This window comes from Artibeus jamaicensis, unplaced genomic scaffold (assembly GCF_021234435.1).
Source record: "Artibeus jamaicensis isolate MK-2021 breed Jamaican fruit bat unplaced genomic scaffold, CSHL_Jam_final contig_2259, whole genome shotgun sequence".
NCBI classification, from domain to species: Eukaryota; Metazoa; Chordata; class Mammalia; order Chiroptera; family Phyllostomidae; genus Artibeus; species Artibeus jamaicensis.
The window spans coordinates 9,232,018-9,254,619 of NW_026521468.1; the positions used below are offsets into that span (position 1 = coordinate 9,232,018).

Below are 22,602 nucleotides of genomic sequence, written 5' to 3' on the forward strand. Positions count from 1 at the left end.
CCGTGGGAATCAGCTCCGCACCCCCCTCTGACCTTTTCTTTCCTTAAAAAGTAACTAAGACACTTAGATTCTGACCCTGTTTACCCCCCTCCCTGCTTAGACTGCTCGCTCTTCAGTCTGTGGTTGTGCCCTCACTGTTAGTGTGGCTGGAACAGGATTGTGGACGGGGGAGGTGGCATGGGACCTGGGTCAGGCCCACGGCATGGGATCGGGTGCTTCTAGCATGGGATTGGGCTGCCCAGGCCACGTCCTGGATTTTGTTGGACTTTTTCTGTTTCTTTAAAAATTTAAGGCTTAAGACTTTATTTGGCTTTATTTACCATTGTGCTGAATTCTTTAAAAATGTTCTCAGTTAATTTTGTTCATATTAGACATCATATATTTTATTGAATAGAAAATCGTTCTGAAAGTCATGTTACAAAAAGCAGCAGGTCCCGCTGTTCCCCTTGCCTCTGCCTGGCCAGGCCTCTGGAGCTGCAGGTGTGATGGTCTGGGGGCCCAGGGTGACTCCACTCACCTGTCTTGTGTCCTGGAGTGGCCAGCCACTTGGCTGCTGGCCTCCCTGTCTAGTTTTAGTTCAGAGGCCTCCCCAAGAGGGTGGTCTCTCTCACTGGGCTGAGAACTCTGGGGGCCCAGTCCGAGCTTCCAGTCCTCAGGAAGGCTAGGCCATACTTACTGTGGCCGAGTTCGAGGGCAGGGTGACGGCCACCTCACAGCCGGAGGCTGTGCGGCTGTGCTGAGCCCTCTGCCTCCTCTTCCGCCTCCTCCTCCCACCTGGTTGCAGCAGCCCCTGGAAACACCACTGTGTGGGCCTGGTGTGCACAGCCCGCAGCACTGAGAGTGACGCTGGGTGAAGGGGACAGGCGCAGGCAGCACCAGGCTGCCTGGGGGCAGGGAATGCCACCTTGTGAGGTGGACCAGGGATGACGTGCTCACAGCTCGGTGGAGCTCCCGCCTGTGGGGCCGTGTTGGGGCTGGGTGTGAGGAGGGACGGCGCCGCAGGGCCAGCTGCAGCATCAGCTTGTTGCTGTGGCCTGGCACCTGCCGTGCTTGTGGTGTGTGTGCCTGCTCCCCTGCTTCTCAGGCCAGGCTGCTCTGCTTGATCCTTTGCTTCATGACCTCTGGCAGCTTCTCTTCCTTCCGTCCACTGTCTCTGCCACTGCCCCCACCTCCTGTGTTCTGCCCTCGTGCCCGTGCTCAGTGGTCAGGCTGCCTGACTAGAACTTGGGGTCTGCTGTTTGCTGCCTGTGACTTGGGGCGGTGGGGCGGTTCCTGGGTGGCCTGAGCCTTCCTGCCTGTAGGGAGAGGGGTGCCTTTGCATGGGTTTCCCTTGGGACCCTGTGCTGGTGCGGCCGGAGTGGCGGGAGTGGCTGGAGTGGCCTCATCACAGCAGGACCCTTGCAGGAGACCAGTCACTTCCATTCTGCCTCACAAGGGAACAAGTTTACCCCCCGTTCAGGGTGCCACCTCCAGAGGGAAGGAGAAAATTCAGAGGCATCGTGTCGGTTTCTCTAACTTCGGTTGTTGTAGAGGCCGCTGGGATGACAGTTCTTGAAGTCGGCACCCTCTCCGTTAGGTCCCATCCTGGTGACCCAGCCCCAGGGGTAGATCCCAGGCCTAGGGGCACCTTACGGCACAAGCTTTATCTCAGGCCCCCCAGACATGAGCTGTGCCCTTGGGGGTTCACATGAGACTTGATGGGGCTCCGACTGGTGCCACCAGATGTAGGCCGGACACTGCTCCCTGGGAGTACATGGTGGTGTGAGACTGGGGGGTCCCTTCTGCAGGCCCAGGCCCCTGGAGGGCAAGGCAGCTCACCTGTGTGCACGTGTGTGCCTGCACATGCACTCTTGCACACTCAAACAGTGTTCTGCAAGCCCGTCTTTGCAGGGAAGACAGAGTGGAGAGTGAGGCCCCCCCCACACACTGGTGGTGTCTCCTGCAGGAGCCCCTCCTCCCTGCCGCTGGCCTCCCGCCCCCCGGCTCCTGTTCCGAGTCCAGCTGGGCTCCCCTGCTGCCGCACACTGTGGCTCAGCAACGCGCGCCCTTCGGTGAAGGCTGTCTCTCGGGTTTCTGACCGGCACGTGTGTCCAGGCTCCTGGAGACGTGGCTCTGAGAGGGCCCTCGGCCGTTCTTGTCTTCTGGGGCCTGCTGCTGACTGGCCCCTGTGGCATGCTCGGTGGCACTTTGCCCTCCTAGTCAGTGTCCTGTCTGTGGGATTCCACTGTTTCCACAGCTCCTCCCTCTCGGCCTGGGTTTCGGAGAACTGGAGGGTCTTCCCTGCGGTACTGAGCTCCGCTGCGGCTTCTCAGGCATCTTCCTCTGGACTGAGGACCAGACTCTGTGCCGGAGCATCCGTGACATTGGGGACCACCGGCCGGGCTGGGCCAGCAGTGTGGGAGCCGGGTGCTTTCTTCAGCCGTGGGTGCTGGGAGGTGGGGAAGCTTGTCTGTCTTGGGCAGTGCACTTGGCTTCTCACTTCAGCAGAGTCCTCAGGCTGCCAGTGGACTGTTACTGTATCAAAGGGTCCAATGGCTGGGCCGCAAGTGAGGGGAGGGCTTCCCTCGGCTCGGAGTCTGCACTGCGTCAGACACGGCTGAGTTCTCATTTGCTCGTTTTTCCAAGAAGGCTACCATCCCAACCTCTGTGGAAGTGGAGCTGCTTTATTTGGGGGGTGGCAGTAAGGGAGCTGCTGCCCTTTTCCTCCCAGGCCGTTTGGGGGGCTTTGTGGGGGCAGGTGCAGGGTGTGTGTGCCTGGCACACGGCCCAGCTTCTCCCTGCATCGCCTGCCTCCTGGGAGCCACGGAGAAGGAGCAGGGACAGTGGGTTCCTCGTGGTCTGGGGGACTCGGGGACTTGGTCTAGGGGCAGCAGTGCAGTCAGGTCCTGACAGGGTCCCTGCCCCTTGCTGCCCCCACAGTGTGATCCCCTGCAGCTTCTGAGTCTCCAGTGAAACTTGAAACCGTGCTTTGTCTGAGGTTGGGAAAGTGATTCAGGGTTGGCACAAGGGCCAAGTTTTCAGGGTTCCCAGTTTCCCTGCCCTCCCCTTCTCTCCCCACCCACAGTGAGGCATCCCTGCTCAGCCCCGCCCCCAGGCTCCCTGCATTTCCAGAGCAGCCCACCCCCCCTCTGTCCTCTCCTCACTGAACTTCTTTTACAGGCCAATCACTGGATACAGTCACAACCAGGCACAGGAGTCACTTAGTTCAGGTGAACAAGGAAATGTACAGCAAATTGATATCTCCTTTTCTCTCCTCCCGCTACAGGCAGCACCACCAGTGGAAAGCCTGCCAGCACACGGTAGACGTGAACAGACAGACAAGTGAGGGGTGGGGTCGTACACGGCAGAAAGGAGCTTTCTCAGTCTGGAAGCTGCAGGTCCGAGATCAGGGTGCTGGTGGGGTCACTGCTGTGAAGGTCTGTCCCCTTGGCTGGCAGACGGCCACCTTCTCCCTGTGCCCTCCCATGGTTGCCCCTTGGTCTGTGTGTCCCAACCCTCTCCTCTCGTAAGGACATCTGTCACATTGGAAATGGGCCGCTCCTCATGACCTCATTTTCCTTGAATTATCTCTAAAGGCCCTGTCTCTAAATGCAGTCCCATGTGAAACCCTGGAGGGCAGGACCCCAGTGTGAACTGAGGGGACGCCGTTCAGCCCACAGCCCGCGGGAAGACCGCGTCTCCTTTTGGCCCTCGTGGGTGGTGCTGCTGTGGACGGTCGTGTGCAAGTGTCTGTGTTTTCTTTTCTCGCGGGCACAGACCCGGCAGGGGGACGAGCACATGTCCTGAGCTCAGAGCTGGGGTTGGCACGGAATGAACTTGGCCGAGGCACCGAAGGTCATGGTGGTGCGCTGCTGCCATGTGTCCCGGGGTCTCCCCTGGCGGGAGTGTGGCTCCCCCAGCGTTCTCCTGCCGGCATTTCCTCAGGATTTCCTCGTCTCTTTCTGCCGCCTTTTCCACATTCCCACACTCCCGACGTGTGGCGCACACCCGCCCGGGCGGGCTCAGTCTGTGAGCACCCACTCTGGGTGTGGGCACCGGGATTCCAGTCTACTCTCTCATGTTGCTTTTCCTTCACCTACAAAAATCTGTCTTTCTTGCTCTTTAAAAATTGTGGTTTCTCTTGCAGCCTCTCTTCCCCATTCCATTCTGTATCTTTCTCCACTGGCGTGCACCTGGGGGACCTCCCTGGGCTCTCGTCCTCTTCGACACTGTCGCTGCAGTGCGGGGAGGGCAGAGGTGTTTGCTCTCAAAAGTCGTTTCCGATGTCGTTTTAATTGAGGTAAAATTCGCCTCATAAAATCAACCACTGACTGTTTCAGAGTGAACACTTCAGCCTCAGTCGCAGTTGCTTCTGGACTTCTCACGTGAGTGAGGCCGTACGGCCTCGTTCACAGAGCGTGTGGCCGTTCCGGGTCTGGTCCCTCACTGAGCACAGTGCCAGAACTTCATGCGTGTTCACGACCGAGTAACCGTTCACTGTGGGTGACCGCTGCCCTCCCCACTCACCAGGTGCTGGACGGTCACGTTGTTCCACATTTTGGCCACTGAAGAGAACTGCTTAGTAACACGCCACAGCTTTTTGTTGGAACACTTGTTTTTCTCTCTCTTGGGTCTGTGTCCTGGAGGGGGACTGCTGGGTCCCTGGGTCACCGTACCGTGGTGAGGAGTGCCACTGCGTCTCCACAGGGGCCACCTACCGCCAGGGTTCTGGTCCCCTCACCTGCCGGGCACTTGTTACTTTTCATTTTCTACATATATTCTGGATTCTAGATCCTTATCAGACACATGATTTAGAAATATTTCCTCCCATTATGTGAGCTGCCTTTTAATTCTCTTGATACAGTATCTTTGTATTGTTATTTCTAGTAATTGTATATACACGTGCATTAGGTGGGTTTTCAAAGGGCATCTAATTCTTTTAAGTATTTGATACCTAACTCGAATTGAGATTTCTTTTTAAGGTTTTTCTTTTATTTATTTAGTTTAGAGAGAAGGGAAGGGAGGGAGAAAGATGGGGAGAGAAACATCAATGTGTGGTTGCCTCCCACATGCCCACCACTGGGGACCTGGCCTGCAACCCAGGCATGCGCCCTGAGTGGGAATCGAACCAGCGACCAGGCTGGTACTTAGTCCACTGAGCCACACCAGCCAAGGTTCATCTGCATTATTTGGAAGAGGTGAAATTCACAGTTTGGGTCAAAGTTAAGATTTTGAACATAGCGATGTGGCCGTGTTAATTCCACACAGTGTGCTCAGAAAGTAATGTTTGTCCACCTAACTGTATTATTTTAGGCACTTCGATAACATTTATGCTGTTTTAATGGCAGATCTTTTTATGACTCTTTTAGTGAGAATCTTGCTACCTGGAAGAAACCCTTTACCTACTAAACTTACTTCTGCACTTTCCCAACCATGTCACTGTCTGTCCCGCCCGCAGCATGCCCACAGGGGGGAAATTTGTTGAGGGTTGGCTGACTTGACTGGGGAGTTCTACAGGTAAGGCCACTGGGATGTCATTGTACTTGAACTTCAGGTTTGCTGGGAACGTGCAGGAGCATTTCTCTTAGCGACTCTGCCCTGAGGACTGGCCAGCCGGTTGGCTGGGTGTGCCCTGTGGACGAGGGCCCAGTGGGGGCTGGGGTTTCACATGCCCGGTGGGGCGGCCGTGGTTTCTTTGTGCCTGTTTTCGTGCCGCCCAGTGTGGAGGTGCTGTGTGCAGAGGCTCCTCCCTCCCCACCTCTGGGGCTTGGAGGCCGCTCCGCTCTCGTCCCGTGAAAGCCTCGTGTGAAAGCCGTGGTGGCAGAGGTCACTCAGTGAGCGCCCGCTCACTGGAAAGTGGGCTTGCGGTGGGCTCCTGAGAAGAGACCCCACATCATGCTACATGAAGAAACGGAGGCTTTGATTTCTTGTGCCACAGGCAAGGCGCCGTGTCAGGGCTAGGGACCATTCTGTGGTTTGGGAGCCATGAAGAACCAAGCGTAAGCCCCGAAGTGGGTACAAGGGACAAATGTGACGGGAATCATAGAAACCGGAGTCTGCAGAGATGCAGGGCTGATTGAGGGACTAGAGTGAGGATGGAGTGGGGCTGAGCTCCCTGCGGACACAGCAAGGCTGTGGTGTAGGGAGCTTGCTGTTTTCGGGACCGAGGGAAGAGGAGGCCAAGGCTTGACCGCCAGGCCGTGTGGCGTGGCCAGCTGTCTGTGATCAGAAGAGAGTGTGCACCCTTACTCCCCTGTCCATGGCCCGTCTTCAGAGACCGGGGAGACTCATTGGCAGGGGCGGTAACTGGGCAAAAACACAGGCACAGGCTTGTCATCACCAAACACGGATGGCCTGCCACTTGCATGTTTGTGCTCCTTGGGCTGACCCTCTGATCTTGGGCTGTGTCCTTACTTGGGCCTCGTGCTGCTGTAGGTCAAGGACCGAGACTCCCCGCTTGGTGAGGCAGGGTCTTGAGCAGGACTGTCCTGGGCCTGCCAGTTCTGAAGCTGTGCAGACACTCTCGGGGCCAGTGGAGGTCTGGGCACTGGGGCCAGAATCCAAGGCCGTGAGTCAGTGGTAGAACCGGTCCCTGACTTCCTGGTTAAGCCTTTAATTCTCCTGAATGCTTGTTTTCGCTTCTTTCAAGTTGTTGTGCTTGGGCCGCCCTGTCATCAGCTGTGGGTGGCTCCTACGCCAGTGGCCTGTGCCCAGCAGAGCAGGGTGGAGTGCCCTCTTGCCCACTCAGTCCCTTCCCCCTCCACCGGCCTTTGGCAAGCGGCAGGGCAGACAGCGCTGGTCCCTGTGTGATCTACTCGTCGGATCACCAGAGAGACCGCCTCTGCCACCTCTCACAGACAGGAGGGTTCTGGAGGGGTCATGGGAGCATTTAATTTGCAAAGAATGGTGACTTAGAACTAATAGACATGGGCTCAGGCAGGGCTGCTTTGCTGGGAAGTCAGCACCCCAGCCTGATGGCTGAGAGCCAGGAGGAGCTGCTGACATTGAAGGGACTGGGGGCTAGAACGGCTGTCAGCTGCTGTGGGGGTCTCCATGAGCACAGGCTTTCCCCTTCGAGGGGGTGGGAGGGTCAGGCCCGCCCCTCTGTTCCTCGGTTCCGTCGTGTGGGCTGCCCTGGGCTCTGACACCTGTGGTGGGCGTGTTCTCAAACCTGGTCACCTGGACGTGGTGCTGGCCACGAGGTGGGTAAACTCTCAGAGGGGTCGTGCCTGGCAGTTTGCACGGGCCAGCTGCCCCCGGGTGGGTGCTGTTCGCACGGTCTCATTTCAGTCTAATGAGCCGAGACCCTGCGAGGGGAGCGCTGCTTTTGGGGGCAGCACCTCAGGTGCTGTGGTGCCATTGTCACCACTGTTGGCAAGGGGACAGCTGCACAGGCACAGCTGTGACCCAGCGGAAGAGTATGCTGCAGTTCCGTGGGTGCTGTGTCCGGCGGGCAGAGTTTTGGGCCTCCTGTTCCTTCTTCCTGGAAGCAGGTTCGCAGGCCCACCTGCCACCTCCTCCTGACAGGAGACTTGCCAGCAGTGGGATGATTGAACCTGAGGGAAAATGCCTGGAAGCTGGATTTTCAGTTTTGAAAAAACTGAAAGGGGAGCATCTGGGTCGAAGGTCACATTTTCCATTTGAGGATTATTTCTGAGCAAACTGTATTTTACTTTCAGGGCAGCAGGGTGTGCTCAGCCCTCCGAGCACAGCCTGTTCGGGTCCTATTTCCAGAACAGGACTGTGAGGGTCTGGGAAGAGTAGGTGGGGCTTCCTGCCACCAGAGGTGGATGGGTAGGGGCAGCAGGATGACCACGGTGTGAGCCACAGGCAGGGCAGCTCAGATGTGAAGTGTAAGATCCTCAGGGCTAAACCCAGGAGCGTGTGTCTGTGCCGCAGTCGGCTGCCTCAGACCTTGACCTGCTCTCAGGAGCAGTCTTGCACCCGGAGTGGCACTGGGCCCTGTCACTCCTCCTCCCATGGGGCGTTCTCGGGGGGAGGGCGAGAGCCATCCTTTGCCCTCCCAGTTCTCCCCAAGGGGGTCTCACTTCTCAGTTCCTCAAGAGACACAGCCCGGGCCACAGTGTGAGACCTGCCATGTGGTCTGCTGGCCACAAACCAGCGGCATTGTCTTTGCCTTTGCCGGTCCTCAGCCAGGAGTGATATCCTGCTGACGTCTCCCAGGGCAGGTGCACTTCACTTTCTTTCTAGTGATACCTTGGATACAGCGGGGCTGAACCCTCGGTGGAGGCGCTCAGCCCTCAGGAGACAGTGTGCGAGGGTGCCGAGGAGAGCTGCCCACGGGGTCCGGGACGCGGGGCCTGCGGGTGGGCTGCTTGGTCACCCGGGCCGCAGGCCTGATGCAGCCCACCTGCCCTTCTGCACTGGGCTGGTTTGTTGTCCTCAGACCCGACCCAGGTGACATTAGTGATTGAACACAGCTTGCACGTGTTGACATGTGTGTGGGTGGCCAGGCCCGTGGAGGCACACACAGCAGCAGAAGCACCTTCTCAACAGTCACATTTGCCTTTCAAGATATTTTAAATGATCTTTTCATGATAAAGAATAAGCCTCTTTCCTGGTTTTTGTTTATTTTTAATAATCCGAGAGCAGGTTTCATGCTTCTCTTACTCATTGTGGCTCGTTTTCAAGGGTTGGCCCTCGGCAGAATGTTGTGAAAATGTGAGACATGCCCTGCTCACTCCTTAGCCTGCTGGAGGGCAGCTGTCAGTGATCCAGGCTGGTCCCGGTGGCCCCGTGTCCCTGGGGAGAAGGCCCAACCCCTCCAGACTCTGGACCCTGCAGGTCATAGGTGGCACAGACTAGATGGGGAGGGAACCTCTCAGGGACGTGCATGGGCGGGGGGGGGGCATGTCATTCCTGTCTAAGTCTCAGGGCAGCTGGGAAGTGGCTGTGGGGGAGGGCAGGGTGGACCCTAGAGGTGGACAGCTGGTCCTGAGGGAGCGCGCAGCCTGCCTGTGCTCGGGACCTTGTGTCCACACCTGAGCATCACAACCTGACCTTCCTGAGCAGCAGCTTGTTGCTACCTGGAGCTGAGAGGTATCCTCTGTGGGACGAGGTCCTTGCCACACTGGAGGGACCCAACTGGCAGGAGGCGGCAGCTGCCCACTCCGGACGGTCCCTGCACTGCGGCGAGGAGGTGGTTTAGCTCCTGCGGCCCCCAGCACTGGCTCGCCGCTCCCCCGGTACCACAGCGAATGGCCTGGGCTCAGACCTGTGCCTGCACCGTCTATTCAGGGACAAGTGCCCAGCAGTCAGTTCAGGGTCAGGCCTGTGGACAGGACCAAGGTCGTCGCCACTGCCCGCTGCATCAGTGCAAATGCAAGGGTTGTCACCGAACATTGGGTTCTGCCCCAGACCGCTCAGGAGCAGTCCCACCACCTCCCTTCCCACAGCTGCCCATGTGCACTCACTGCACTTCTGCCTCCTCTTCTGTTGGGAGGGGCCCCCGTTTTTCATGTGTGTGAGCCCTTTGCATGTCCTCTTACACTCGTCTCGCTTATTTGCTCAGAGTGCCCTTCTCCTGATGTTGGAAACACTGCAGTGCCATGTGTTAGCCGGGTCCTCTGGTTTCCCTCTGCTCCCTGGAAATGTGTCCCCAACCTACATAGACCAACCTCCTTGTTTTTTCCCCCAACCACTTATTAGTTTCATTTTAAAAACATTTCAGGATTTTTAATTACTTGGGTTTCTTTGGTGAAATGTGTTCATTAGCGAGTCCTGAGTGTGCGTCCTGTGTGTCTTGCGGGGCACGCTGGTGGGACACAGCCAGTGAGGGGACTGTGGTGAGCCACGCATGACACTGGCAGTGGGCTCAGCTCAGACAGCAGGGGCCCCTCCCTCCAGACGGCAGAGCGGGCCAGTCCCAGGCCCTGCTCTGGCTCCTTGCGTGCGCCACGTGGCTGTGTCCCAGCATTGCCCCAAGTCCTGCTTTGCTGCAGTGCTGGGGGCCTCTGTGTCAGGGCTTTCAAGGTTTGGCCTGATTTCTTTTCCTGCTTCATCAGCTTCCTGACCACTTGTCCTTGCGCCCCCTCCCCAACCCTTCCCACACCTACTCTGCCATCAGTCACCTGTGCAGAAGGCGCTGTGTCGTCCTGAGCAGCGTGTATCCTTTTCTTCAGAGTTTCTAGGCATTTCTTCTTAAACTTAGATATTTTACGTGCTTTATTGTTATTGCAAGTGGGGTATGGTTACCTTTCACACACACACATATATGGCTGTAGTGTAGGCAGAGGCACTGGCGGCTGCACATCTACGGGGTGTCCTGTTGCCTCTCTGAGCCCAGTGCAGCATCACCACAAACCTGATGTGTCCCCCACTCCCTGCAACTGCCCGGTCGCTTGTTTCTGTTAGTCTGTCAGTTCAGCAATGTCACAATCACGCAGTGTGCCAAGTTTGCGCTACAGCGGTTCAGACCCGAGATTCCCCTTGGCTGTTGTGTGCCCCTGGTCTGCTCCTGTCCTGCTGGGTGGTGTCCGAGGCAGGGTTGTGCTGGTGGGTTCAGACATTGCCCCCCAGAAGAATGTCTGCACAGTTTTGACTCTTGGGCTGCTTTGAATGGAGCTGATGTGAGCATCTGTGTGGACACCAGTCTTCAGTCCTCTGGGACAGATGCCAAAGGGCACAGTGGCTGGTCCCAGGGTCAGACTGGTCTCCTCAGTGTTTCCAGTGGGACAGATAGGTGGTCAAAGGGCTAGGAGACAGAGGAGTTTGCTACTTTCAGACAAGTGATTTTGAAAGATTCACTCTGAAAACGTGACCCCCACGTTCCTGAGGAGTAATTCCAAGTGCATTTGGATGGCGTGGGCAGCTGCTTCAAACCCCTTTGTCCTGCAGCGTCCCGGAGAGCCCGGAGGCAGCCCTGGCCTCCTGCTTGTGGTTACACATTACGTGTGTTTAACCAGAGTCTCTAGCTATTGGGCGCAGTCAATGGATTTGTGGGATTTTACTGCCTTTTTTTCTTTTCTCTTTGAGGACATGCTTGTTGATTCTAGAGAGAGGGGAAAGGAGGGAGAGAAACACGAATTGTTTGCCTCCCATATGCACTCTGACCGGGGACTAAACCTGCAACCCAGGCAGGTGCCCTGACCGGGAACCGAACCTGCCACCTTGGCTTGCGGGACATCACCCAGTCCCCGAGCTGCACAGGCCAGGGCTGCGGTGTGAAATCTTTGTATTCACAGTTAGCTGGCTGCACCCAGTGTCGATGACCCCAGTTTTGTTGGCAGCATCCAAAGCACCATCATGAGAGCCAGCCGAGCATGTGCCTGCCTCTCTCCACCAGGCCTGATCAGGGATGGACTTTGGCCACACAGGGTCTTACAGCTTCTTCACAGCCTGTTCCATCCGGGCTGTGTTGGCCTCGGCCTCCACAAGGGGCTCGGTGTGTTGTCTTCTGCTTGTTTTGTGGCTGACCCAGTGGTGGGGAGAGCGTGGTGACGGCAGAGCAGTCACCTTCTTTCTCCTGGGGTGCTGCTCCAAGGGCGTTTAGGCAGGCTGCGGGGCTGCAGCGTGTTTGGCTGTCGGAAGGTGGGTGATGTGCAGAGCTTCTTTTTTGGGGGTGCCTTTCAGCACTGCCTTCTTTCCTTGGCTTTGACTTCGGCTTTGGGAGGGGCAGGGGCTTTCTTTGCTTTTGGCACCGCCCTTCCTTCTTGTGACTCCCAGGGGAGGCCCAGCTCCTCCTGTGGGTCAGGCTCAGCTGCGACTCTGGCCCTGGGCCATTGGTGTGCCGCGACTGGCCCTCCACACCCTGGGGCCAGGCCATGGTCACGCAGAAGCACAGTGCTGCTCGCTTTTGCCTCTGAGGTGCTTTGTGTTCATTTTAGAAGGTCCCCCCTAGATGGCCCTGCGGCTCCTGACAGTGAGTGACTCCCCTCTCTCCTGGGCTTGCATCTCTCATAGGGCGTGAGGCTGACGTGTGTCATGATAGTGGCAGTGTCCCCTGATCCTGCCCAGTGTGCCGCATGTGGTGGGGGTGTCCCTGGTCTTTGGGTACCTGTGGGGGAGCTCCCGGCCCGGTCCCTGGACTAACGAGCCTTGGCTGTCCGCCATGGCCTGGTGGGCAGCGCAGGGTGGGTCTCGGAGGACAGTTTCTTAGAAGTGTCCTGTGGGATCCGAGCGCCAGATGTCTATGGAATCAGATGTTATGTCCACCATTTCCTCTCGTCCCCTAGCAGTTTCAACACTGGCTTTTTTCCAAGCAAGTTGGACTGCATTTTTGAGGAAGGTATGATGGCTATTTGCACTCGTGGCCCAAACAGAAGTTCTGTGGTGATGGCCACACCCACTTCCAGGTAACTGGGGCTTTCCTGGCGCCATCTGGGCTGGCGGCCTGTGGGTTTGTGTGCTGCATCGGCTCAGGGCTCCTGGGGGACCATGGGCTCTGTGCATCTGAGGAGATGTCATCCCAGTGCATCCCCCCCCCCCCGCGCGCGTCCTGGGACATGTCACTCTGTGCAGTCTGGGAGATACACCCAGTGCTATGAATGCCTTAAGTGAGGAATTTGTGTTTTATATTAGTATAATTTATGACTTACCAAGACATGATGTGCTGGCTCTGTGATGATGTTTTATGGACAGGTTATTGGTGCACCCACAGAGAATGTCTGGGTTTCTCCTGCCCCCTGGGTGCACACCCTGCGAACCCTGGGTGGGGGCCTGGCACAGTGAGGGTTAAGTTGCTTCCCTCACCTGGAGGCTGCTGTGTCCTTAGGCAGTTGGTAGACAAATGACCTGCTGTCTGGAGAGGAGGGTATTTAAATTACAGTGCTGGGCTCTGGGTTGCCAGAAGGAAGCCCTCTGGGGAATGTTATGTATTTGACATGCATTCAGTATGTAATTGGAACCACGAAAAAGATTTTTGTCTTTTGTCTAAAGCAATCGAAGATTTTCCTTATTTTAAACCTGTTGAATCTAGAAAGAGTTGTTTTTGAATTTTTTCTTTGATAATGACTTTCTACAAAAGTTTGGGACAAAGATGGTTTCCGCTCGGCATGCTACCTCCTCTTGTCCTGGGGGCCTGGGTGTTAGAGATGGAAGCCCAGGAAGGGGGGCGGGGGCAGCAGACGCAGGCCCAGCCCCGTCCTTCACCTCCAGGTCTCAGCTCTTCCTGTCTTTCTGGGATGAATTGGAGCCGGTAGGCTCGTTGTTTATTTTCTCGTTAAAGAAATCTGTCCTCTTCTCAGCTGTCTTACTTTCTGCCAATTAAACTCCTTTCTAGGGACCCACAAGGGGACTGTTCCTACTGTCACTCTCTGTACTTGGCAGTTGCTGGTGGCCCTGCGTCACCTGCACTTAAGGGTCAGCCACCCCGTGTGTGGTGGGTGTTATGGGGGGGCCGTCCGTCTGAGGTCTCTGGGCAGGATGACAAGATAGAGCTGTGATGGCTGCGTTGAGCACTGGGCTGCGAGGCAGGTGAGGAGGGCTCTGCCCAGCCTGTGGGTGGGAGCGGCAGGGAGGCCCAGGAGGCCAGGCTGGGGAGGCGCCGAGAGGCAGCCTCAGTCGGGTGGAGCCTGGGGCCAGCGTGCAGCGCCCTCTCACAGCTGACTTGTTGCCAGAATTTGAGACTGAGAAGTGGGCCAGATGGACCGAAGGTTCAACTCACTAGGCTGTCGATTTCCCTGAAAATAAATGCCAGTGAAAGCATGCAAAGGGCCTCTGCAAGTGTCGAGGCCATTGTCCATTAGTGGAATACAAGTCAGCAGTTGTCCTTTTTCCCCATTGCTCATTGGTCTTCCTAGCTGACAAAAATGATACTACAGGAAGCCATCTCAGTATGATGTGGGGTCAGAAACTCGGGCACCCCAAGTGGAGGTCAGGCTTTGGGGGTCAGCAGCTCAGTGACCTCAGGAGTTGGTCCTCAGGGGGGAGTTCTGACCCCATGGAAGTGGGCTTCTCCCGGGTGGCACCTCTCTGAGTGCAGTAGCTGGGCAGGTGTCTGCCTGAAGGAGACGTCGAGGTGCTGACCGCCGTCACTCCTAGTTGTCTGCTTTGAAATTGATTTTGTCCTGTGGACCGGTAAATTGGGACTCGGCCGACGGCACCCAGATTTCCCTCCGGCTGTAGAGTTGCTGAGTGGTCTCACCCAGAACCCTCCGGGCGGCCGTGTTCAGGATCTGGGGGCAGCGAGGCCACATACGCTGCGCTTCCCTCCTGAAGGTGCCACAGCCAATTAGTTTTGATGGGCGTCAGGCCACAGCGGGCTCCTCTGTCAGCACAGAGAGTGAGCGGGAGCAGCACCAGAAAACGAGGAGTCTTCCCGGTGAAGCAGCTGCAGGCCGGTTGTGAGCATCACAGGTGTGCAGTTCAGGTGGAGACGGCGTGTGAGGGTCCCCGGGCGGTGGAGCGGTGGGGCCACGGCGGCTCGGGGCCGCGCCCTCCTGTTCGGGTTGGCGCCTGCGTGTGCTTCACGACTAATTGGAAGCTTCTCTTCTTTTTAAAGATTTACTTACTTACTTCTTTTTTTTTTTTTGAGGAGAAGAGAGGGAGGGAGAGGGAGAGAAACATTGACGTGCGAGACCAGGAACCTGGTCTGCAACCCAGGCATGTGTCCTGACCGGGAATTGAACCGGCAACCTTCAGGTATGGGGGCCGACACCCGACCCACAGAGCCACACCAGCCAGGGCTATAAGCCTCGTTCACTTCAGGAGGTTGGCAGGACACGCTCACAAGGGAGGGTAGGGGTTCTTTCAGGACGTGAGGCGCGGGGCGCAGTTCCTCCTGTGCTGCCAGACGGAGGCAGAACTTCGTTGGCTTCAGTGGCCTCTGTCCCCCTGGTTCTGGGGTGCCGTGTGGGTGGGAGGCCGAGAGGGCTGTGAGGCCAGTGGGAGCTGGCATGGCACTGGGGGGGGACTCTGACAGGGACAGGCGGGACCAGCCTGTGCGGCCTGCTCTGCTGCAAAGCGGTGCCGAGCACACGCAGGCCCAGAGCCACGCCGGCCCAGCAGTGACAGGGCCAGTGGGGGACGCGGGGGCGAGGCGTGATGGTGTCCTCAGCAGGGGTGCGGCTGCCATGGGCGAGGCAGGCCTTGGGGGGACCACCACTCCCTGAGCTGTGCCCCAGAGGGTGGCGTGGACTCCAGCTGAGGTGGGACGTGAGGGGAGTTGGGCTCAGTTTCAGATGTTGTGGAATTGGAGGGGCCTTCGGCACGTCCCGAGTGGGGTGTTGTTGGGTTGAGGAAATGCGAACTTGGAAAGAGAGGGGGCTCCGTGTTTGGGGTCCTCGTTGTGCCCAGCTGCGGAGCGAGGCCAGCTGCAGGCGTGGTGACCTCGGTGTGCACAGCCAGACGCTCTGGAGCGCCCGGTGCGGCGTCCGGCCCGAGTCTCTGCTGACCCGTGAGCGCGGCATCTCCAGGGTCGCTCTCCTGGCCGGGGCGGGTGCGACTGACGAGACGGTGTCTTTGAGTGTGTTATTTTGCATTACACTTATTTTATGTGACTTAAAGTAAATTTATGTGAATATTTCATAATCTTACTAAAAACAGTTACCACATGTGTATGAAATAAACTGTACAGAATCACATCCATTTTCTGTTGCAATTTACATAGAATGAAAAAACCTTGGGTGTGGGAAGGCAGAAGGGAGACCTGTGTACCATAGTCATGGTCCTGAATTGTTTCTTTTTTTCCCCTAAGTCTGTTTTTAGGTATGTTTTCCTGGGAGATAATTTCTGTGATGAGAGGTACATGTGCGAGTGATCGATACTTTATTTTTCTTAAATTCACACCTGGAGTGTTGTTCTCGGGCCTTTGTAAGTCACACTGTCAGCCTCCTAAGGACGGCGGGGGCGGGGGCGTGCGTCGCGCAGGGGGGGTGTGCGGCCGGCGTCCTGGGCTCCGGAGGGCAGGCCTCCATGACGCCGTGGATCTCGCCTCTGGTGTCCTTTCTCTTTGCTCAGTGGTCGGTCTCCTTCCGTTTTGTGCCGAGACCTTCACCCTCGCACCTGGTTCCTGTGTGAGGACTGCACCCAGGGCATCTCCAGGGCTGCAGTGGCGGCTGCAGCGCGGGACCCTGCAGACCGGTTTTACCTCGCAGACCTCACCTTCCATGGGCGACGGCGGGCAGGGCTGTGATGCCGCGGGTCACGGAAGCCGTGGCCGTGTGTGCAGGCAGGACAGGGACCCACGGGCCAACGTGGCCCTGGCTTCCACGGTCTGTCGTGGGGCACTGTCCAGTGTTGGGCGTCCCCCAGAAAGAAGCAGAGCATCCCCAGTCTCACCTGTGTGTGTAGTTGCCTGTCATACACCCACAGCTGGGGACCTGGCCCACAACCCAGGTTTGTGGCCTGACAGGGAATCAAACCTGTGACCCTTTGGTTTCTAGGCTGGTGCTCGATCCACTGAGCTGCACCTGCCAGGGCCATTGTCTTTAATTTTTTAATTAAAAAATTTTAAAGTTTTTTCTATTATATTTTTTAGTTATAATTATTTTAAAAGGCTTGGAAAATTGTTTGAGTTACACAGTTAATTACATTTTCTTATACTTTTTAAGCTCTATGAATGAATGTGATATACAATAAAGCATAACCTTCCAGGTCCTTGACATTCATGAACCTAAGACATTTAACATAAAATGATAAAATCTCAGCTCTTTTAAACATTCAAACACCCATACCACATGTCTGAACATTTTATCATGTCTTTATATCAAAAATCATTTATGTAATGTTAATCAATTAGACATTTAAAATGGAAGTAGGATAATCTGTTTTGTATTTCCAGTTACCGTAAATGTTACAGATATTTCAGATAAGTAAACATATGTAGATTGTCCCTGAGGTTAATGGAGAAGTATGGAAGTCACTCTGGGTCAGTTGTGTCATTGTTTCAGTTGTCAATTCTGAAAACCCCCAGGTGGCAGACACCCTCGGAGCAGAGTCCAGACCCGTGTGTCGGGTTCTCCTCGCCTCCCTGGGTCACGCATCAGGTACCCGCTTTGGGCTTGAACTCGAGGTCGATGCATCTTTTCGGCCTTCTTGATCACAGGACTCCAGGACTGTTGTCCAGTGGTGTCGCTGGCCCTTCTCCTGCCACCAGCGCTGTTGGCGCCTGTGTTCCTCAGTCTCCTGAATCTGGCAAGGCGCCTCTGGTAGCCCTTTTGTAGTAACTTGCATCTTTGTGTACTTTCTGGGCAACTTTAAAAGAACTTTTTCACCTGATTTGTGGACTTCTGTTTGCCTTCCACGTTTTTTTCTCACAAGGTCTTAACTTTAGCAGCATGACCTTGGGGTGGACTATGCCTGGCCGCTGGCTGTACCTGCCTCTGCTTGGTACTGAGGTGCCCCAGCTGCTTCTTTAAAACCAGCTGTACCCTGCACGGTCTCATTCAGTCTCCGTCTCTTCTGTCCAGTGGTTGCTGTCATCCTGAAGGCGCTGACCTACGAGGAGAAGCGCGGTGCCTGCAGCGTAGGCGCCAACGTCCGGGATGCCGCCTGCTATGTGTGCTGGGCCTTCGCACGTGCCTATGAGCCTCAGGAGCTGAAGCCCTTCGTGGCCGAGATTTCGAGGTACAGCCTGTTTGAGTTGTGGCGGTCGATCCGATCTGGTGCCCTCGCCATGGCGCATGTGTGCAGCAGCCGGCACGAGGGGCCCCCCCAGTGTGGTGCCGTAGGTGCCCCTGCGCCGGCACCAGGCCCTTAACAGGTGGTCTGTGACCCAGCAGCAGCTCGGGCTCCTTTCTTGTGGGGAAGCGGCTCTGCCCAGAGCTGTGTGCAGAGGCTCCCGCTGGCCCAGTGGGGGAGGGGCATGGTGTGGGAGGCGTGGGAGCAGCCGGCGACGACAGCTCATCAGGCGAGTGGGCTTCTGGGTGTCTGTGTTTCACAGAGAGAGAAGCTTTGGACACTCAGCTGCCAGCCTTCCCCTTGGGAGGGGTCCCTCGGGGACACTAGAATAGGATGCCCTCAGTTGGCAGCCACTGCTGTGCAGAGCTGGGCTTTATCCTGCCTTAATGTTCTAATTTTTATAGACTAGCACTTGAACAATCATTGCATTGATAGTAACTTCATCATCAACACACTTGGAATGAATCTCAACCTTCAGAACACCTTTGTGAGTCAGGAATAAGTATTTTCTGTGGTTTCTTGGAGAAAGAACTGAAACCAGCAGGCTGGTGGTCCTGTCAGACACTGGGGCAGCTGTGGCCTTGGCTTGTCATTGTGTCCCCAGATGAGCCCTCAAGGTGTCCAGGTGCCCCTGCCGTCCTGCCCCACTTTTAAGATCTGCTGTTTTTTTGTTTCAGAAAAATATAAAACAAACGTATCCCCAGCACAGGAAATGTTTAAGTTACTTTTTGTACTCTGATTTGTTACTATAATTTTGGACTTGAACAAGGTGAGCCCTCTATTTCTCATAGTTTATTAAATAGCCAGAGGAGTGCTGCCCAGCACGGCGGCAGCCTCTGTGTTGGTCCTGGACCCTTCAGTCCTAAACCATCCACAGGGGCCCGCCTGTCCTAGAAGTCCCAGCTCCTTGTGCCTCCAGCCAGTGCACCGGTGCGGCCCCGTGTGAAAGGCTGTGTGAGGCGGTCCCCAGGGTCTGTAGCCCTTCAGCTTCTCTGCTGTGGCTCCCAGGTCTTGGGGACTGGAGGTCATTCTGTTCCCACCACTCCTGGGGTCAGGAGAGGAGCCACAGGTCTGTTTACTGCCCAGGAAGTGCCTCTGGCCTGTGTCTCTCAATCTTGACTTATATCAAAGCCAAGTCTAGAGAACAGCCTGGGGACGCTGATAGAGCTGAAGGAGCTCAGAGTGCTTCCAGGAAGTCATAAAAGTATCTGACTCCTCCTCTCTCCTCCTCCGCTGGAGAGGGGCAGAGAGGGCTTAGGGGGCTTAGGGGACCGTGGTCCTGGGTAACAGTCGGCTTCTCCTCCTCATTCTCCCCTCACTGGCCCCTGGGCCGTGGCTCCCCTGCCAGCAGCTCAGTGTCCCGACCCTGGGAGAACAGGTTTGCTGTTTCACGTGGCTTCAGGCAAGGCTCTTGCTGCTGCTCACCCGGAAGTGGCTTCTGTACCGTGTCCAGTGTCATTGGGTAGGTGGGCACCCTGGTGGTGCTACAACCCTGATGACGCCTGGCTACAGTGGGCAGCTGACAGGTGCTGAGTGAGACGCCGAAGCACCGCTGTGTGCACTTGGCCTCCGCAAGGGATCTGTCTCCTGATGGGGTCACTCCCATTTCAGAGGGAGAAGAATCCGGGCGCTGCTTTTCCAGTTTGACATTGGTCAGAGCGGCAGACTTGGCAGGTATCTGTGCCTCCCCTTCCTCCGAGGACTCTTGGAGCAGCAGGGCGGAAGGCTGAGGGTTGGCAGAGGAAATTGGAATGTGATAAAATCTTAGGAAATAAAGGCTTTCAAAACCCGCCAACACTACTAATTCAAAACAAATTTACCTGAAAACCTTCTTTCTGGTATGAAACGAAGAGTCACCGAACCTCCACAGATGGGTCCTCCAAGCACCCGAGGAAGCTGGCAGCGTAGCCTGCACCTGCCCGTGCTCCCCGGGGACATCGCGAGTGCGGCACAGGGCAAACGGCTGTCACACACCTGCTTCTGTTTGGGACGGAAGCTACTGAGCCTCTGCACTGCAGGGACATGCGTCCCTCACGATGTGGAGAGCAGTGATGCTGGCCAGCGGTCCCAGCCCTCATGCTCCCCTGGGGCCTGTGGAACAAACAGAGGACTGGCTGTCTTCTCCCCAGGGCCCTGGCTTTTGGAACATAGGCTCTCATAGCCACGAGCCAGAGATTCCTGCTTTCTGCAGTTTCTAGAACTTGTTGCCACGCTAATGGCATTAGCGCCTTCATAAAGTGAAGCGTCAGCCTGGGGGGAGAGTTGCTATGTTGAGCCTGAGCGTGACGTGGGTGCAGTTGACGTCACTGGCTCAGTTCTGTGGGTTCCAGGGTGGGCGGGTCTGTGCCCATGGACCTTCGACACAAGCCCAGGCAAGGCCAGCACAGCGACCCGGCTGGGCCACTGCCGAGCCACATGGGTCGACGCGGAGCTTCTTCTCCCCAGAGTGTGCGTCCCAGCACTGAGTTCTCCTGGGGGCTGGAGGGTGCTGGCATACTCCGCTCCAGGGTTCCCCTCTGCTACTCAGAGGAGGAAGGACAGAGTTAGGGCTCACTGAGCTGCCACACACCTAGCTTTCTGGGCGTGGCATGTGGCAGGACCAGGCAGTGAAGAGCCCAGAGCCTGGGCTGAGTGTGTCCCCAGCCTTGGTCTCTCTGCTCATGTTAGTGAAGGGGACTTGAGATTGGCTGCAGCTGAGAGGGTGGAGCCAAGCCCGTCCTGTGGGGGTCCGGAGGGTAGTGAGCCAGCAGGACCCCTGCCACCATGTCTGGATAGTGACAGGAGGATAGGAGGGGGTTGTTGGGGGCACTCACCTCTCTCGGGAGCTGGGACTCATTTTAAGAACTTGACCAAACATGAAGGACCAGGGACACTTGCCCCGATGGCGGCCAGTGTTCTCAGCAGAAACTCACGTGGTTGTGCTTGGGCCCTTTGATCTCAGGGGAGGTTACTTTTCCTCGACTTTCTGGGCATGCCCCAGGCGTCGCTCACGCACTCACCCAGCAGCGTCCCACTCGGAAACCACCCGCTGGCAGGGCACCCAGACTCCTGCTCAGCAGCCTTCCCAATTTCTCCTAATTAACACGGAGCTAGCGGCCTCCTGGAGTTTCTGCCTGACCGGGTGCCTCTAGCCCCCTTTCCTAGGCCCATCCCAGGATCAGATCACAGGTGCCCTTTGGAGCTGTGCCTGGGCCCGGCAGGCTTTCCCGTCCAGTTTGGCAGGTTCTGGGAGCCAGGGTAGTTGGCCTTCCTGGTCCATTCAGGCTGCAGGCTGGGGCGGGTGGGGAGGGTGGCTGGGAGGTGAGTCACCGAGAGCCTGGGGGACGCTGCTAGCCCAGGAGTATCGGTTGGGGTGTGTCCTTCAAGATCGGCCTCCTTCTGTTTGTAATAAGTGACCGCATTTTAATTGTCAGCTTTTAAGCCCATTAATCCTGCCACCTGATAAAAGGCTGATACCTTTATACTTTCACAAATTCTTCAGTGTGTCTTGCAAAAGTTGACACTGGAGATCAAGATGTAATTCTGTCAGTGAAACCTGAACGTCTGATGAGAAGAGTCCTGTGGCGGTAACTCGGCCGAGGGGCTGGGCACCGCGGCCCCCAGAGCTGAGGCCTCCACGGGCTGAGAGGTCCGGGGCTGGGCTGTGCATGCTGCCCCGGCAAACCTGTGCCGGTGGGCACGGGGCTCTGCCGTCCACTTTCTCAGTCACTTGGAGAAACCCGTCTGGGTGTGAGGCGACTCTGTTTTATACCAAAAAGAAAGTTTTCAGGAAAATTTGATTGTTTTGAATTGGCGTTGGCAGGTTTTGAAAGCTTGTATTTCCTAAGATTATACACACATTAAGAGGTGGAATAATTTTTTTTCTATGGAAAGTAAATAGAGCTTTCCGAAAAGCCAAGTGTGATTTAAGATCAGTGAAACACACAAAGTTAAAATGGTACAGAACGGGTTGTGCTTCACCGAGGAAATACCTTCTCCCCAGCGGTCAGAAAGCTAGTTTGCAAGAAGGGAAAGAAAAATGAGCCCCTGCAAGCCTGTTGGTTGGCACCTTCCAGCGATTTCCTCACCTGAAACTCTTTTGTAAGTCGAGGCCGTTGACATCACCTGCAGGCTCCTCCCGAGCTGGGCAGCGCCCTGCTTGCCCACAGCAGCAGGCCAGCGCCTGGGGATTGGCTCCCAGATCTCTTCCTCGAGGGCAGGCTTGTCCTGAAAAATCAGGAAATGGCATGTGTTGCTCAAAGCTATGTCTTGTTCTTATTCCGACCTTCTACAGGGCTGCTTCCAGAGGGGAGATAACCTTCTTGGTTTTTAGGAAGTTGATTACAGACCGAAATGTCCCCCCACCATCTGGCAAATCTCCTCTTGGCCTTCATTCTAGCTCCACTGTGACTTAAGTGCTTTGAAAAGTCTTGTTGGAGCCTTTATTCTCATGAGTTAAAAGAAAAGGAGACCTTGGCCACAGGCAGGCCTGACATTTGAACTTGATACAGTGTAGTCTGCAACTTCTAGACAATGTGGATAAACTTTGAAATGATAGGATTACTGTTACTTAAGATAACAAACAACAGTGTATTTTGCTTTTTGTTGGTATAAAACTAACGAAGGTGGACTTGGGATGTGATCTGCTCCCTGCTGTCCCTGCTAATAAAAACCGGGAGCCCGGGCAGGTCGAGGCACGCAGCTTCCCCCGACTCGGATGGGGAAGAGTCCCTCTCCGTGTGACACACGGGCCGTCTGTGTTGGGAAATGCTGGCGAGGCAGTGCCTGCACTCCCGCAGCGAAAGCAAACAGAAGGCGCCCGAGACACGTCCCCACCCTGGCAGACGCATGCTGTGGGCCGTCAGTGCTGCTCCGCACGTCCCCTCCGGAACGTGAGCCTTGCGTGTGACTCATGCGCGCGCGGCCCCTCCTGCTAAGGAAAACTTTTGGGGGGGGTGCATGGAGTGGGGCCTGTGGGTGCTTCCCTCCTCACACTGCACCAAGGCCATCATCCCTGTTCTTCTTTGAAACTCACTAGTATTTGTAGATAAGCCAGTTTTGTTT

General features: G+C 56.2%; 1 protein-coding gene across 4 annotated transcripts in view; it reads left to right on the forward strand.

Moving 5' to 3' along the window:
- The window catches only part of TBCD (tubulin folding cofactor D), a 117,593-nt gene that overhangs the window by 51,750 nt on the left and 43,241 nt on the right, over positions 1–22,602 (forward strand). For all 4 annotated transcript variants that reach the window (XM_037157768.2, XM_053661318.1, XM_053661316.1 and 1 more), the window contains exon 14: positions 17,349–17,505. In XM_037157768.2, coding sequence (XP_037013663.2) covers positions 17,349–17,505 — 157 coding nt within the window. The remainder of the gene's footprint in view (positions 1–17,348; positions 17,506–22,602) is intronic.